The 16,446-nt window shown below is 31.2% G+C and overlaps 2 protein-coding genes across 2 annotated transcripts; both read right to left on the bottom strand.

The window, feature by feature from the left end:
* Nucleotides 1–238: 238 nt before the first annotated feature.
* Nucleotides 239–1,898, bottom strand: LOC139519244 (beta-1,3-galactosyltransferase 5-like). The gene has a single exon (XM_071311193.1). The coding sequence runs from the start codon at nucleotides 1,854–1,856 to the stop codon at nucleotides 714–716; it is 1,143 nt and encodes a 380-aa protein (XP_071167294.1). The 5' UTR covers nucleotides 1,857–1,898; the 3' UTR covers nucleotides 239–713.
* Nucleotides 1,899–10,846: 8,948 nt separating this feature from the next.
* Nucleotides 10,847–12,232, bottom strand: LOC139519235 (beta-1,3-galactosyltransferase 5-like). The gene has a single exon (XM_071311180.1). The coding sequence runs from the start codon at nucleotides 12,211–12,213 to the stop codon at nucleotides 11,065–11,067; it is 1,149 nt and encodes a 382-aa protein (XP_071167281.1). The 5' UTR covers nucleotides 12,214–12,232; the 3' UTR covers nucleotides 10,847–11,064.
* Nucleotides 12,233–16,446: the final 4,214 nt, after the last annotated feature.

Raw genomic sequence — 16,446 nt, 5'->3', positions numbered from 1 at the left:
TTCATATAAAGTTTATTGTCTGTAACATTGAGATATATTCTTTCTCACAATATGAAGTATTGTATTTTTTCATAAAATCATATTCATAAGAAAAATAAACTGCATTTAACTTTCTTAATTATACGGCTATATTTCTTGTAAATGAATATCGAAAATTTGTCTGTCCTCACACAATCTATGTATTTTTATGGAATAAGTAAAAATAGTAGAATGTGTTTTATGTGTGATATATATGTAGTAGAAAATGAATTTCATTTTATTTTACAATATACAAATAATAGTCATGATAGTGATACACGTAAAAGGTGTAACAAGAACTATAATGGGACTAAACCTTCGATTTATACATTAGTACAATTATTTTTTGTTGAAAACACTTATGAACTTTGTAATCTTGGAAAGTACTTACTATATGCATTTAAGTGCAGAAACAATTTCTAAGACCTATTTATATTATATGTAGTCAGAAACTCACAGGCTATATAATTAATATGTGACTTATATTTCTGACGTTTATTGGGTCTTTCCACTTTTTCATGGCCAAGTAACAATCAAACAGTTTATGCCAAATCTAGTTGACGATGGGTCGGGGAGAAACAAATAATTATTGTCTGGTTTGACTTAGTCAAATATTTCGTATCCGTTTATAACAACATTTATTATTTTTTGTAAATCGAAATATTATTTGTCTGACCATGTATTGACTGTTTGTTTTAACATTTACAAGATGTATTCATTTGCTTTGAAATTTGTTCCCATATATCTTTATGAAATATAATGTTCGACGAAGAAGACAGATAAAATAATTTACATGCGTTTCCATGTATATTCTCATTCGTCACATATATCCCATAACAAGTTGGCTGATGCATTTCGATGTTTGAAATCCAGGGTAGAAATCCCCCACCATAAACATCTTCTAACCACAGAAAAGGTACCTCCTTAGTTGTGTCATACATTTTTATAATAACATCGATGGACATTATGGAGGGATTTCCATTACAGTATGGCGGATATTTTGGAAAAGGATACTCCAATAAAGATGTTCTCCATTTAGAGTTATTTCGTCTGATGGGTCCTTTATCGATAAGCATATAACATTCTAAAACATTCGTTAACAAGTTGTCTTTTTTCTTTTGTTGAAGATGTTGAATTAATAATACAATATTGATAATGACGTCGTCGTCAACTTTTACTACAAATTTTGTATTACTGCAAAAGTTGTTGACCCAAAACAAACTAAAGACAAGTTTATATGTTAGATTTCTGTAGGAATCTACAAAATTACCTTGCACGATATCCATATATTTCTCACTTTCCTTATTTATTTTCTGTTGGATTTCTGGTTTTAGGGTTTGTCCGAGCACAAAAATATATTCAATGTGTTCATTTTCATAATCCGAAAATGATCCATATGTGGAACGTATCTGTTGGCGTGCTAAAGACTTTCTTGCAGAACTATGTACAAAAACCAACAAGAAAACACCTTTTCCTTTACATTTCATGTCATTGTTCAATAATGCTCGATACTGATGTTTGTGTAGCAACGGATTTTCCAATTTGTCTTCTGATATGTTCCTGTAAAAGTATTCAAACTCTGTAGAAATATTCATTCCTTTATATATTGTTCTATTAGATATACCTTTTCCTTTAGTCAGTTCCTTGCGTACAAATCTTTTGGAATTTGGTATTTCTGTCGAAAATATCGGAATTCTAATTTGGCTGTCAAAGTCCGATGTTAAATCATTTGTTCCAACCAAAAGTTCAAAATTGTTAGTTTTATAAATACTTGAAATCAACCATGATACTGTACAGAAAATTATTAAGGTTAAACATTTCTTCCAAGTACCTTTCATGATGACATCAAATGTGTATTATGTAGTAGTGTTTGGGATCGTGGCAGGTAGTGTAACAGTTGTGCTTCAAATCAGATATTTGCTTAAATTTGATTTTTTTCGAAATGAATTATCTTTTCACTAGTAAATGTATTACAAAATTAATCAATTTGTTCAGACTGACATATGGATATTTTGATGAGTCCTCATAATGTATCTACTTTCACTCTGTAAAAGATAATTATTTTTAATCCTACCAATTCAGTTGTTGGCTATGCAATATTTGTCAATGATAAAAGCTTAAATAAGAAATATATTAACGCAATTTTAAGTCAAATCTGTGAATATGAATTAGACATCTAGTGCCCCTTTAAAAGGCCACCAGCTGTCAAATGTATGTTCGTCGACGTGACCAACATTCTCATATTGTATTCATAATATACTATAATGTATATTCAAATTTTAAAAAAGTAAACAAGAAACAATTAGCACTGCAATGGTTTTGTATAATGTGTCAGCATTTCATAAGTATTTTAGACCAGACGCCATCTAATTAGCATTCGAGATGACTCGCGAAACTGCCGATGGTCATATAATAATAAAGACATATTTCTTAAACTCTGAATATATCAGAAATAACAATAGTATGCAATGAAATGCATGTATACATGAAACATAATAAAATTGTCAATATTTCACTGATTAGTTATGTTCAATTTTGAAACATTCATAATGATTTTATTGACATGCGCAGAATTATACATTGCATTATTTTCTTTAAGGCTACATATTTTATTGACAAAAATAAGAAAGAAATCGTATGGGTTACAATTAGGTTCATTGTGTATGGCCAACTTATAATCATAAAGGTATTCTAAAATGTAAAATATTAGAATAATACATTTTTGAAATCATGAAGTTCTACGGTAGAGTATTAAAGGTGTCATACCACCAATTAAAAGTCCCTATCTGTTCAACCAAATTTTTCAATTTTCACAGCTTTCTTAATATTTTACCTTAAGTTTAACTTCATAGAAACTAGGTATATCCTGAATCGTTCAGGTGTCACCTTTCTGCATGCCAATTTTCAACAAACATTCAAAATCATATAAGAAAGAAGAGAGCTTCCGAAAGGAGGTACCACTAAAAATAACCCCTGGTTTTCTGGAAATCTTAAATTAGTATACTATGGAGCGCATTAATCCTCAATTTTTAATGCAAACTCATAAACAGGTAAATTTTGGCTTTAAATGGTCTTAATATATTTCTCTTTCAACAAAACTTTCATTTCTGCAAATTTGTTGGTTAGTTTAGGTGAACAATGACATCAAATGCACTATTTTTTGTCCGAGTAGGCCTACGTTCTAAATTTGAGGGAGTAATTGGTGGTATGACACCTATTAGCGCCACATATTTATTAGGTCTTTCTACTTTTTTGTGAAAAGACCTATTATACTTATTGTGACCATTTTTTTTCTTCCGTTATATTTCTAAATTTGTTTTGTGGTTTAGCAAGATGTCGATTAGATTTTTTGCTCATGATATCGAACATTTTTTGCATTTTTAAGAATACATTAATTGCACTTTTAAGACTGACTCTGTTAAGTGGAAGACTTTTTATTATAACAGTTATCTCCCCAAACACTGTTTTCTTTCGTGGTGATATCTCCTCTGTAACCGTAAAAGAAAGCGACAAATTGATGTTATCAGATTTCTCGCCAGTATATCCTCATGATGATTTGTCAAATTTTAACCGAATCAATTCGTAGACTACACTTGACACTTATTTTTCCTTTTGACTTTGACATAAGTGATATGTCAATGCATCACGTGAATGGTAAGAAAGGCAGGCATAAGTTACATGTACTCCTGTGTTCATAAAAATACATTTTAGGTCAAAGGTCAATTTCAAAGGTCGAGTTCATGTTCTAAATTTTGACTTTTCAATCTTCCGATATCTCCTCCGTGAATGTATAAGAAAGCGACTTTATTGTACCAAATTGCTCAAGGGGGGTACTAGAGAATAGCATAGCATTTATCATGTTAGGGTTAAAATCAATATGCCAATCTTAAGACCATGCTAATATTTGTTCTAAATTGCTATTTAAGACATCCGTGTATTATGCAAGGACTGTTACTAGAACAAGAAAGAAGTGTTTCATCAGCACACGATCAAGTAAGACTTATCAAATTACCAGCTATGTCATTAAAATAAATAAGAAATAGTAGGAGACCCAATATAGAGCCTTGCGGAACTCCTGCATTACTATTCTCAAAAGTCGAAATGTTTCTTTTTTCTATTTGAAATATAACTAATTAAGTGATTAAATACATTTTTAAATACAATTCTTTCAAATACTTTGCCCACTGCTGATAATAATAAGATTGTACAATTGAAAATCAGTGATTTGTCTCCGGTTTTGAAAATATATAAATACTCCTGGTCAACACATTTTAAAGATTTTGTGAAAGTACAATGGTAATGTGCATTTTTTTTTCTTTTACATAAAACTCAAATAAATAAACACCCATTTTCAGATCGAAATATCTTAAATACCGCAATCCAGAGATACCATGTAAATAAAAATTTTATGTATACTCTACTGAATATACCATATTGATAATTTTACATTCCTACTGGTTATGTAATAAGATCTGTGTATATGAACAAATAATCAGCCGGGGGGTGTATACAATAAAATGGTTAGTGGCTTGTATTATACAAAGAGAGAAAATTTATTTAATTAAAGTGTCACATACTTGTCTACAAAGTTGTAAACAAATTATAAAATATACATTTCACAATAATAAAAATAAAACAAATACCCAGCCTAGATAGGCATGTGAGACACTTTACATCTGACTTTGACATTTAGCTTTAGTACCATTTTGTTTTCACAAAGAAAAACTCATTTTTTAAATTATATATATATATATATAACATTCTGTTAAAAAAATCATTGTAATGGTGAATTGATATTAGCATAACGTCCTCGAAATTTCTTGTTCAGATCCAGGGACAAAATGAATAAGAATATACTAAATGCTTAAACATTATATATAGAACAATGAACACCAATCGCATTTTGATAGTGTATTAAGAGGTTTTCTTGTGTATTTTCTATATTCTAGAAACTTCAACATCCCATCAAAAATACAAAAATTAAATTATTGTTTATTAAGTCATAATTTTCTGGAGTTTCGTTTTCATCATCTGATGAGTTAAACACAAATGCAAATTTTTACGATTTTAATTTGGTTAGAATAATAGCAAACTTTTCAAGAAATATTTTTCTTTGTGTTCATCTTGTCAGAAAATTAAAATGGGCATGAAAAATAATATAACCAAATAAACAATAAAACTTCAGACAATTCTACATCTTTTGGTATCAATATTATGAAAATCGCTCATACAGTTACTTCGTAATAACTTTTTGAAAAATATCGATTTTAGTTGAAATGATAAGACTTTTTTTTACTGGGAACTCACTTTTGTCCAATGACTGTATATTATAAATTGTGCTACAAAGATTGATTTATCAACTTTATGCTAAAAATTATTGATTAACCCACGCGGAACGATAGCACGGAAACTAAACATTCTTCGGAAAGCGGATTGTTTAAATTGCCAACTATTTTGAACAAAAAGTGAATTATTTTTATATCCTAATGGAATATTTTCTTTTTAACAGCACTATTTTTTGTTGATTATTCAATATATGTATATGGTAACTGGCATATATATACATGTACATGCATAATAATATTCCCTTGGACATATTTTAGTTGATTGAGTGTTGGTTGTTTAATGTCCAGTGTAAACTATTATATAACTTTCTATCAAGAATGAGTTTCTCATTACTAGAAAGTTTATATGCTGTTTTGTGCACAATAGCTTTAAAACTTAAAACTTACGAGTATTTTTCTCGTTAGATTTCTTGTGAAATTGAACAATGAGCGGCTTTTTACAAATACCGAAAAAAGATATGGCGTAAACATCACGCTGAAGTACGTCCATTATTCATTTTTCATTATTCAAAATTCAATATTGAATAATGAAATAGTTCACTATTCATTTTTTTTTTAATTTTCACTGAACCTTTGCTATTTTTCATCTTCTGATTATAGATATAACAAGTTAATTGTGTAAAGAAATGACCAATAGAGGGGTAACGGAGGATCTTAATGCCAAAATACGCGTGAAAATTAAGAAATAGCCAATTTTGAATAATGATATAGATATTTTGAATAATGGAATGGACTGCTGTGACCCTTCAACCCCTAATTAGAGATATACCTTATACCTCATTTAAACGCTTTTTAAGGGAGGAACCAAGAGGTATATAGTAAATATGTGCTGCAACGCATATTAGAGGAGTATCGAAGGACTTAAATATCGAAATACGCGCGAACATTGAGAAATAGCATATTTCGATATTAGGTCCTTCGGTACTCCTCTAATATTAAACAGTCCACCAAATCAATGGAGAAAGAATGTACTATAAACCTACAAAGTAATTGAAAAGGAAAAGTAGAAAAATAGTGTTCAAATCTAGTTCAATGTATTTTATACTGTTTTTGTATTTTCATTGTCCACTAGATTGTGTATTCAAATGTGAGTTTTTGAAATAAGTAAATACTCTGAAATTGATTCCAAGAGCAAACAGTACATCTGATGCTGTTAGTTTGTTTTTTAAGTATTTGTCCAACCGTCAGCCTTTGAGAGCTTTGATCAGTTATTGTCAGCATCATCAAAGTTCGTTTTGTAAGGTTGTAGAATCCTAATTGCAAATTTAACCATTGTTATCTAGAATTATTAAATGGCAACTGTTACGTTTGAACTGCCCAATGATTCAAAGGAGAAAATATGAAAACAGTTTGAAATAGTCGGATGCACTTGAATGTACATGACAAAATGGTAAAAAATTACAAAAGATTATTCAGACCTCATTACTTATATTTCTGAATAGTATGAAATTCAAAACAGTGTAGCTGTGGCCATTGATTGACACATTAAAATCATTCATTGACTGGGACAATTTAGGTGAACGTTTGTATGTAACGACCAATGCTCACTATGTACTTTTTAAAGACACTTAAACTATGGGGTCACCAAAGGTTCTCAACACCTAAATAAAGTAATTCGAAAAATTAATCAGAAATAACACGATATTTTGATTTATATCAATTATATAAATCAAAACACAAAGGTTATTCCTGATTAATTTTTCGAATTATTTTATAATTAAAGGCGTTAAGAAACCTTTGTTGACCCCACAGTTTAAATGTCTATCGTAGGTACGTCATGAACAGTGGTTGTTACAGACAAACGTTCACGTAAATTATCCCAGTCAATAGATGATTTTGATGGGTCAATCAATGGCCACAGCTACAATGTTTTGAATTTCATACTAAATTGAATTGAACATGTATTTAATTTTGTATAATTCTTATATGATTTGCATATCTATAAATACTTGAATTGGATTGGTCAATTAGAATTTTTCTCTAAGTTTACACTTCGATAAACCATGTTTCCGAAACTACTTTTGTAATAAAATTAACGGTACCAATTTTCTTGCACCAGATGCGTAATCTATTCATGCGCGATACACAAGCTTGCAGTGATCCCGGGATTTTCAGCAAATTGAGATTAAAAAACAATTGCATAACAGTTGTGACTTTTCTAGTGCATATATAACAAAAAAAGAAATAAATGTATTGCACTAAAGCTTCGAAAATGTCCAAAAAATAAATTTAATAAAACTCCGCGAAATTTCATGAAGGATTTGGCGAATTTACGTCATGGCAAAACACGACGTCATACGAATGGAAATTTTCAAGGGAAAGATTATTTCGTTACGTGTACGCTTCAAATTCGGATAACATTTAATAAAATGAAGGTTTTGAGGTAGGTGCTATTTCATTTAAGATTCCGTTGTATTTATCGGACATTTATGGTTTTTAGAAAGTCAAGTTGGCGGCGTACTCCTTAGTTACGACTTGCCATTGTGCTTTTGATTGTAAATATATATAGTAGCTATCAACAACAAAAAATGTTTGGCTGAAGAATTATAAGGATTAAACACATTTTTTCTAGAGGTTATTGATGTGTAAACCGGAGCTCTTACTCACAAACTCAACATAAAAGTTTTATTCAGTTTGTGTGTTAATCACCCCGGTTTACACATCAACAACCTCTAGAAACTAGAGGCTCTAAAGAGCCTGTGTCGCTCACCTTGGTCTATGTGCATATTAAACAAAGGACACAAATGGATTCATGACAAAATTGTATTTTGGTGATGGTGATGTGTTTGAAGTTCTTTCTTTACTGAACGATTTTGCTTCTTACAATTATATCTATAATGAACTTTGCCCATTAGTAACAGAGAACTATATTTGGTAAAAATTTACATAAATTTACCAAATTAATGAAAATTGTTAAAAATTGACTATAAAGGGCAATAACTCCTTAAGGGGTCAACTGACCATTTTGGTCATGTTGACTTATTTGTAGATCTTACTTTGCTGAACATTATTGCTGTTTACAATTTATCTCTATCTATAATAATATTCAAGATAATAACCAAAAACAGCAAAATTTCCTCAAAATTACCAACTCAGGGGCAGCAACCCAACAACCGATTGACCGATTCATCTGAAAATTTCAGGGCAGATAGATCTTGACCTGATAAACATTTTTATTCCATGTCAGATTTCCTCAAAATGCTTTGGTTTTTGAGTTATAAGCCAAAAACTGCATTTTACCCCTATGTTCTATTTTTAGCAGTGGCGGCCATCTTGGTTAGTTGACCAGGTCATGCCACACATTTTTTAAACTAGATACCCCAAAGATGATTGTGGCCAAGTTTGGATTAATTTGGCCCAGTAGTTTCAGAGGAGAAGATTTTTGTAAAAGATAACTTTAATTTACGAAAAATGGTTAAAAATTTACTATAAAGGGCAATAACTCCTAAACGGGTCAACTGACCATTTTGGTCATGTTGACTTATTTGTAGATCTTACTTTGTTGAACATTATTGCTGTTTACAGTTTATCTCTATCTATAATAATATTCAAGATAATAACCAAAAACAGCAAAATTTCCTCAAAATTACCAATTCAGGGGCAGCAACCCAACAACCGATTGACCGATTCATCTGAAAATTTCAGGGCAGATAGATCTTGACCTGATAAACATTTTTATCCCTGTCAGATTTCCTCAAAATGCTTTGGTTTTTGAGTTATAAGCCAAAAACTGCATTTTACCCCTTTGTTCTATTTTTAGCCGTGGCGGCCATCTTGGTTGGTTGACCAGGTCATGCCACACATTTTTTAAACTAGATACCCCAAAGATGATTGTGGCCAAGTTTGGATTAATTTGGCCCAGTAGTTTCAGAGGAGAAGATTTTTGTAAAAGATTACTTTAATTAACGAAAAATGGTTAAAAATTGACTATAAAGGGCAATAACTCCTAAACGGGTCAACTGACCATTTTGGTTATGTTGACTTATTTGTAGATCTTACTTTGCTGAACATTATTGCTGTTTACAGTTTACCTCTATCTATAATAATATTCAAGATAATAACCAAAAACAGCAAAATTTCCTCAAAATTACCAATTCAGGGGCAGCAACCCAACAACCGATTGACCGATTCATCTGAAAATTTCAGGGCAGATAGATCTTGACCTGATAAACATTTTTACCCCATGTCAGATTTGCTCTAAATGCTTTGGTTTTTGAGTTATAAGCCAAAAACTGCATTTTACCCCTATGTTCTATTTTTAGCCGTGGCGGCCATCTTGGTTGGTTGACTGGGTCACGCCACACATTTTTTAAACTAGATACCCCAATGATGATTGTGGCCAAGTTTGGTTTGATTTGGCCCAGTAGTTTCAGAGGAGAAGATTTTTGTAAAAGTTAACGACGACGGACGACGACGGACGACGGACGACGACGACGACGACGGACGCCGGACGCAAAGTGATGGGAATAGCTCACTTGGCCTTCGGGCCAGGTGAGCTAAAAATGTGTTTAATCCTATAATAACCATTGTCAACTGGATATTACATCTACGTACACATATATGCAGCAGCTGTTTTTTGAAAATTATTGTTTACAGTTTATAATACAAATAGATTTCAAAGGAATATAAAGCTTTTTATACATCAAAGATATAGTACTTTAGAAGAAAGATGTACTGTTGATAGTTGATAATAGAACAGAGCAGAAAGTTATTACCAACAAACATGTGATAATCAAGCTCAGCTTTACTTACAGTATGCGCCAAATTGTGTTTTTTTTCCTGACCGATAAAGAAATTTCACGTTAACTTTATCTACTATATTTTCAAATGAAATATCTGAAAATATAAGTCTGATCGAATGACTTTTTGTCCGACATTTTGAAGGTCAAACAGACTTTTGAATACACTATACTGGTCTTTGATGATTGACATAAATACGTCCACTTATATAATGCTTGAATTTAGAACCAATTCTTTTTTTTCAATTCATATAAAGTTTATTGTCTGTAACATTGATATATATTCTTTCTCACAATATGAAGTATTGTATTTTTTCATAAAATCATATTCATAAGAAAAATAAACTGCATTTAACTTTCTTAATTATACGGCTATATTTCTTGTAAATGAATATCGAAAATTTGTCTGTCCTGACACAATCTATGTATTTTTATGGAATAAGTAAAAATAGTAGAATGTGTTTTATGTGTGATATATATGTAGTAGAAAATGAATTACATTTTATTTTACAATATACAAATAATAGTCATGATAGTGATACACGTAAAAAGTGTAACAAGAAATAAAATGGGACTAGACCTTCGATTTATACATTAGTACAATTACTTTTTGTTGAAAACACTTATGAACTTTGTAATCTTGGAAAGTACTTACTATATGCATTTAAGAGCAGAAACAATTTTTAAGACATATTTATATTATATGTAGTCAGAAACTCACAGGCTATATAATTAATATGTGACTGATATTTCTGACGTTTATTGGGTCTTTCCACTTTTTCATGGCCAAGTAACAATCAATCAGTTTATGCCAAATCTAGTTGACAATGGGCCGGGGAGAAAAAAATAATTATTGTCCTATGGTTTGACTTAGTCAAATATTTCGTATCCGTTTATAACAACATTTATTATTTTTTGTTAATCGAAATATTATTTGACTGACCATGAATTGACTGTTTGTTTTAACATTTACAAGATGTATTCATTTGCTTTGAAATTTGTTCCCATATATCTTTATGAAATATAATGTTCGACGAAGAAGACAGATAAAATAATTTACATGCGTTTCCATGTATATTCTCATTTGTCACATATATCCCATAACAAGTTGGCTGATGCATTTCGATGTTTGAAATCCAGGGTAGAAATCCCCCACCATAAACATCTTCTAACCTCAGAAAAGGTACCTCCTTAGTTGTGTCATACATTTTTATAATAACATCGATGGACATTATGGAGGGATTTCCATTACAGTATGGCGGATATGTTGGAAAAGGATACTCCAATAAAGATGTTCTCCATTTAGAGTTATTTTGTCTGTAAGGTCCTTTATCGATAAGCATATAACATTCTAAAACATTCGTTAACAAGTTGTCTTTTTTCTTTTGTTGAAGATGTTGAATTAATAATGCAGTATTGATAATGACGTCGTCGTCAACTTTTACTACAAATTTTGCATTACTGCAGAAGTTGTTGACCCAAAACAAACTAAAGACAAGTTTATATGTTAGATTTCTGTAGGAATCTACAAAATTACCTTGCACGATATCCATATATTTCTCACTTTCCTTATTTATTTTCTGTTGGATTTCTGGTTTTACGGTTTGTCCGAGCACAAAAATATATTCAATGTGTTCATTTTCATAATCCGAAAATGATCCATATGTTGAACGTATCTGTTGGCGTTCCAAAATCTTGTTTGCAGAACTATGTACAAAAACCAACAAGAAAACACCTTTTCCTTTACATTTCATGTCATTGTTCAATAATGCTCGATACTGATGTTTGTGTAGCAACGGATTTTCCAATTTCTCTTCTGATATGTTCCTGTAAAAGTATTCAAACTCTGTAGAAATATTTATTCCTTTATATAGTGTTCTGCTATATATACCATTTCCTTTGGTGAGTTCCTTGCGTACAAATCTTTTGGAATTTGGTATTTCTTTTGAAATTTTAAATAATGGAATTCTGCTTTGGATATTAACGTTCGATGTTAATTCATTTGTTCCAACCAGAAGATCAAAATTGTTAGTTTTATAAATACTTAAACTCAACCATAATACTGTACAGAAAAATGCTAGAGTTAAACATTTCTTCCAAGTTTTTTTCATGATGAAATCAAATGTATAGTGTGTTGTGGTGTTTGATATCGTGGCAGAATATATAACATGTGTACCATAAATCATTTGCTTAATGTATTTTTTTCATAAAATCGAGATCTTTTCAGTAGTAAATGTATGACAAAAATAATCAATCTGTTCATAATAATATAATGTATCTTCTGTTGCATTTGAAATGATTGGCTTTCAATCCAATCATTTAAGATGTTGGGTATATGCACTGTTTTGTTCAATGAAAAAACTAAAATAATTAAAAATAGAATATCAATTATATATTAACATAATTTATAATTTATATTCATCGATTTGACTCAAATTCTCATACTTGATTTATAACCATGTAAAACATTTATCCAAATTAGAAAAACTCTAAAATAAACAATTTACATGGCATGGGATCGATAATAAGTAGCTCCATTTCGTGTGTTTTTAGTCCTGACGCCAACTCATTAACTATCGAGTTGACCTCCAAAGACCTCCGATGGTCATATAAGCGATAGTAACATAAATATAGATATAAAAAGAAAGCGAAATCGTGTGATTGGATTTTTCTTTGTCTATTTAATTTCATATCATAGATTAAAATACATGCTTGTCGTCTTTTTTACATGTATTAAAATGATTTTGTCAGGATGGATTTAGTCTATCAAATGATTTACCTTTGTTTCACTTTCAATGTTGACATTCTTTTCCTTTAAATAATCGGACACACACAATTCATGCGTTATCCATCTCTAGTTAAGGGTTTGAATTGATGTTCACATGGATACGGATTCAATGAGGTCGAATTATTCACTTGCAAGTGAATAATTCATCATCAAAGATTCTTAGCTTAATTTGACAAAATTGAACCATACTTGCTGCCTTAAGCTAATAATTATTTCACTATTTCACTTTCATTTATTATTGAACAAAAAAGTCATACTTAATATGTTTATATATCTCGTAGCTAGTTCCCCTTTAATGTCAATAACAGCAATATCAAAGTCCATCTCCGTTTCCATGTTCAACTCATCGAGTTTTTGAAAAAATGTGTGTATGTGGCTCTATTTCCAGCTCAAATAGACTTAATTTTAGTCTCGGTACCAATCTCATGATCGTATATGGTAGAATTTTTTGTGTTAATGTTGAGTAGAAAAAAGACGTCTATACAAATAAACTATTGGATGGTGGATGGCAATGGCATTTAGACATACATGCCGTTACATAGACAACACTTATGTGTATAAATGCATGTATATTTCCCGCAGTACTATTAAAGTCTTTATTTATCCTTGAGAATATTTATATTAGAGTAAACATTTCTAACGTTTCCATCCTATTGCATAATACCATCGGTTTCAGAATGTCAGATTAATGTTAATATCAAACCTATTAGACATTAATACAAATGGAGAACATATGTATTGGAGTTTCTGACGTTTCCACTATACTGTAATGAATATCCCTGCATAATGTCCATCGGTGTCCCAATGTCAGATTAGTGTTGAAAGCAAACCTATTAGACATTACTCCAAATGGAAAGCTTCTTTATTGGAGTACCGGTATCCAAAGTTTCCACCATACTGTGATAGGAGTTACTCCATAATGTCAATCGATGTCATTAGAAAATTTTTATAGTATGACACAACTAAGGAGGTATCTTTCATATGGTTAGACGATGTTTTTGATGATGGATTTTTAGCCTGGATTTCAAATATCTTTATGTCAACTTGTAATGGGACATATATGATTAATTGGAATATGAACGAAAAGGCTTTAATTATAGTTATCAAAAGTACCAGGATTATAATTGTATACGCCATACGCGCGTTTCGTCTACATAAGACTCATCAGTGACGCTCAGATCAAAATAGTACTAAACTAAACTATTTATCTAACTTATTCGTCCAACATCGATTTTTAAAATAACTAAACAAAATATTTAAAAATCGGATTTTTTACATGATGGTCCCGTTCAGTACAAAATCCGAATTTCTTTTTTAAATTTAGTAAAAAGAGAAGCAAAATATACCAAAAGGACATTCAAACTCATCAGTTTAAAATAACCTGACAAGTTGACAACGCCATGGGTAAAAAAGAAAAAGAACAACACACAAACAACAGTGCAATAAAAAAAAACATATACATGTACATTGGCACATCTTTCTATATCTATATAACAACTAAAAACTAAAAACTGAGCAACACGAACCCCATCAAAAGCTGGGTTCTCCGAAAGGTAAGCAGATCCTGCTCAACACGTGGCACCCGTCGTGTTGCTAATGTCAGGACAAATATGGTAATGCGTCTTAATTCGGTAAGACACATTTGGGGAACATGTGAAGAAAGTAATATTGTTATGACGACAAATGGAACATATCCGTCGTAAATTTCTGAAACATATATTTTATAATGGTCAACTAACCCGAAATGACGTCCGTACAATATTTGAAGGCAAGACTTTAAATTCAACACTTGGAACACTTGGTTCAATAGCTTCCTTGTGAGCAGCAAATCTCTGAAACATATATTTTATAATGGTCAACTAACTTGAAATGGCGTCCGTACATTATTTGAAGGTAAGACTTTAAATTCGACACTTGGAACACTTGTTTCAATAGCTTCCTTGTGAGCAGCAACCCTCTATCAATGAAACCATGGTCGGAAACACAAGCCCTGAAATATTGTATCAATTGAAATATATATGCTCGGTATGCAGGCGCTGCTGGAATGTTGTTACATAGAAATTGGGAAGCTGAAATCATCTCTTCTGTCGTACAGTTTTGTTTTCAACCGAGTCTCGTCAATTCCTAGATGTTAGTCAAGATGTGAAGCAGAATTTACTGTATCTGTTGTATATTTTATCTCAAGTTCCATGGGGGGCGGTAGATGCGTTCAACACAGTTACCAAAATTTGAATTTTTATTAAGTGAGAGAACATGATCTGTATATATATAGCGGAAAGTTAAGTAAAAGGATACTGTTTTTCTTTCTTCCAAGGAAATTCCTGCATAAAACCAGCCTCATGAATAAAGGAACAAGTCGACAATAACGAGAGCACCGTTGGTTCCGATGGAAATGTGGATTCTTTGTTGAAAAACATGTCCTCCGAAGGTAACAAAGATGTTGTCTATCAAGAAATCAAGCATCTTGACAATATCAGTAATTGATTTTTTTTGTTTGAATAAGAGTGGTGTTTTACAAGGTACGATTCATCCGAGAATTTATCCCTCCTTCAGACAAGATACGTGGATCTACTTAAGCCATTCTTTTTCGTGAGATAAAAACATGACAAACTGTTTCAATTTGTCTTTAAGTTTAATCAAGCATCTTGACAATATCAGTAATTGATTTTTTTTGTTTGAATAAGAGTGGTGTTTTACAAGGTATGATTTATCCGAGGATTTATCCCTCCTTCAGACAAGATGCGTGGATCTACTTAAGCCATTCTTTTTTGTGAGATAAAAACATGACAAACTGTTTCAATTTGTCTTTAAGTTTAATCAAGCATCTTGACAATATCAGTAATTGATTTTTTGTTTGAATAAGAGTGGTGTTTTACAAGGTACGATTCATCCGAGAATTTATCCCTCCTTCAGACAAGATACGTGGATCTACTTAAGCCATTCTTTTTTATGAGATAAAAGCATGACAAACTGTTTGAATTTGTCTTTTAGTTTGGAATGGGGAATACTTGTGTAAAGTAAAGAAAAAGTCAAATGTTTTATTACTAAATTGTAAGATGCATGAGTCCTAGACTGTATGAGCTATAAGATATCTTTGGAATGTTTTAGTGATCCACACCAACACTAGAATATGAACTTTCACAATAACTTTGAAGTCCGGCTTTGATTGTTGATAAAAATTTATGTAAAGAATTTAGAAAGAGGTTTTGTGGAGCACTTGGAAGACCCAGCATTACAATGTTATTTCAGTTTCTTTTTTAACATTAAAATATGTTAGAATGAAGAAAAAAATGATACGGACTTCGTTCCCTTTCACATGTAACGCCTGCGTCGTATTATATATTATCTTAAAACTACTGAATAATTAATATTCAAGAGCCCTAAGATTTGCGCAACGGTACTATAAATATAAGATGGTATTAAACGGAGACGATTTAAAAATAGTTTAGTGACAACCATCTTCATCTTATTATCGTTCCAGAAACTTAATACTATTAGACCAATATTTGTTTTCCTTAATGTGCGCAGTATCGCCGATTCTACTCGATTCGGTGCT

The sequence above is a fragment of the Mytilus edulis genome, chromosome 1, assembly GCF_963676685.1.
Source record: "Mytilus edulis chromosome 1, xbMytEdul2.2, whole genome shotgun sequence".
Taxonomy (NCBI): domain Eukaryota; kingdom Metazoa; phylum Mollusca; class Bivalvia; order Mytilida; family Mytilidae; genus Mytilus; species Mytilus edulis.
Note: the sequence above shows the minus strand (reverse complement) of the source record. Positions and strands in the feature narration are given on the sequence as shown.

Excerpts from the sequence above, each read along its gene's own strand:
- LOC139519244 (XM_071311193.1), bottom strand. The coding sequence starts at position 1,856 with ATGAAAGGTACTTGGAAGAAATGTTTAACCTTAATAATTTTCTGTACA.
- LOC139519235 (XM_071311180.1), bottom strand. The coding sequence starts at position 12,213 with ATGAAAAAAACTTGGAAGAAATGTTTAACTCTAGCATTTTTCTGTACA.